Source organism: Anneissia japonica, unplaced genomic scaffold (genome assembly GCF_011630105.1).
Source record: "Anneissia japonica isolate Jap-2015-1 unplaced genomic scaffold, ASM1163010v1 scaffold287756_len632865_cov181, whole genome shotgun sequence".
In the NCBI taxonomy this organism is placed as follows: domain Eukaryota; kingdom Metazoa; phylum Echinodermata; class Crinoidea; order Comatulida; family Comatulidae; genus Anneissia; species Anneissia japonica.
Window position 1 is genome coordinate 407,944 of NW_022693589.1, and position 2,165 is coordinate 410,108.

Consider the following 2,165-nt stretch of genomic DNA (forward strand, 5'->3'; position numbering starts at 1 on the left):
TATATATAGGCCTATATATAGGCCTAAATCAAAAACCAGAGGATCCACTAATTAGTCTTAAATAAAACAAAAAGAAGAGACAGACATTTTGAGAATGTTTCGATCTATTTCATCATTTTCAAAAATACTGATGAGAAAATCTCAACCATCGATATATGTTTACAATATTTACAGAAGTATAATAGAAGAAAAACCGACCAATAAAATCAAAGTTAAAACCAGCCAATTAAAACGAGGTAATTAAAAATGAGGTGTGTCTTACATTAAGTATATCACCTTTTATCATGAATGAAAAATGAATAATCAACAATTATTCAACAATTGTATAGAAGCCTGGGAATGCTGGCTGAGTGAAAGTTATGAAATGAAATAATAAGATAATTCAGTGAAATAAAATATACGAAAATGCGAGACAAGAAAAGTACATGTGATATAATTACAATTCAGAAAGTAAAAATGAAAGCTCCTTGTATGCTCTCAACACAGTGTTTAAAACAGGCTTGAAAGGCCAATGGCCAAAGCCTCCATAAATAAAGTTTGACGAATGTAGTGACATAATTTGTGTCTACTGGTCTAAGAATTAAATATGTGGACCTGCCCACTCTTGACCACCACACTCAATAGGCCTACACTGTACGCAACAAAGTAACACATAATCTGATATAGTACATGTGATTCGGTCGTGTTTTATTACGACAAAAGGCCAAGGGGCCGTCGCACACGATCGGTCCCTTAAATTAATTTCCATAGTAAAAGTTCTTAACAAGTGCAAACAAGCCAAGCGGCAGGTGCCGTAGCGCCACTGACCCCGACGGGGCTGCACATAACGTAGGAAACAAGGCCGGCCTTATGAATATAGTATGAGAAAGGATATACGACCTAGGTGTACATTTACTGTAACCATCTACTCAGCAAGCGTAATTTTCAAGCTTACCGTACACACTTGAAACGTTTTAACTATTTGTCGTTTTCAAGGGTCATCTTATCAGAAGCGTATACCGAACGTTTATGTGAAAGATAATTTAAAGCATGTCTTAATCTAAACCTGTGATTTATATAAAAATAATGTAACTAGATTAAATTTATCTTGTATTGATTTCTGTTAAGTTTGTCACCCTTTTGGACTTGGGCTAATTCATTCTTGACAATGTTCCAATAAAAAAACGAAAAGTAGAATCAACTATGGCCTCATGTCTGTCATTTTCGGAGTTACCATACTCGTATTTTATTTACGTATTGGATCCTTTGGTAATGTACTGGAAATTCCAAAATAATAGATAATTAAAGACCTTGTTGCTGAAAAACTGCCCCAGCCATCTGCTGACAAGCCTGTTTCTCATCAGTGGAGTTACCCTGTGAACCGTATCGAGGAGAATGTTGAGATGCCCCCGCCTGTTGCTCCCAGGCAGGTTTTCAGAGAAGAAAAATCCCAGAGTTATATAGTGTTTTCCGTAAACTGCTCCAGCCCGATGGTGAGGTACAACAGGGTATTCGTAATTATTTTTGGACAGTATTGCCTGCCGTGTTGCCCCAGCCATGACGATTTGTAGATGGAACGTTAGGCCTATGAGTGTAATTTTTCCCCAGCCCTCTGCTGAGACAGGCGTGTTTGCGAACTACACGGCATTTTGTTACCCCAGCCAACTGCTGAAATCTCAGACAGACATAATGCGATCGATGCTTGGGCTTGGGAGTTCCATCTTCCTATTGTGCGAATTTCCACTTCGGGGCGCCCCATTTCTGATGCCCAGGGTGCAGCCCCAATTCGGAAACAATGGCCAGAATAACGTGAGAGGTCGAGGCCCAACTATTGCAGAGGAAAGCATAGAAGGTGGTTGTAAAGATTGCTTTAAGTAAAAGTTGCACGGAAAGGTTCCATGTGTGCCACCGCGTTTAGTATGTTACCTCTTTCGTGATCGGGAATCTCGTATCACAGGACCATGAACACTTTTTAGCGCACGCCACTAGAAATGATTTTGTGGGATCGTTTTAACCTTGGGTGCGGTGAATGTAACCAATGGCTGAGATCTGTGTTGAAATAACGTGAGCATATAATCAGATTTGAAGAGGTGACCAAAAATTGCACAGTTCAACATCCCCGGAAGAGGTGTTATTAATTCCCAAACCAGGCAGTAAAGATTTAACCTAGGTACGTTTATATATTT

At 39.2% G+C, this 2,165-nt stretch overlaps 1 protein-coding gene across 1 annotated transcript in view; it reads right to left on the bottom strand.

The window, feature by feature from the left end:
* LOC117100841 overlaps nt 1–1,738 on the bottom strand; it is a 35,581-nt gene extending 33,843 nt beyond the window's left edge. Inside the window, exon 1 of the mRNA XM_033240673.1 lies at nt 1,636–1,738. Coding sequence (XP_033096564.1) covers nt 1,636–1,738 — 103 coding nt within the window. The remainder of the gene's footprint in view (nt 1–1,635) is intronic.
* Nucleotides 1,739–2,165: the final 427 nt, after the last annotated feature.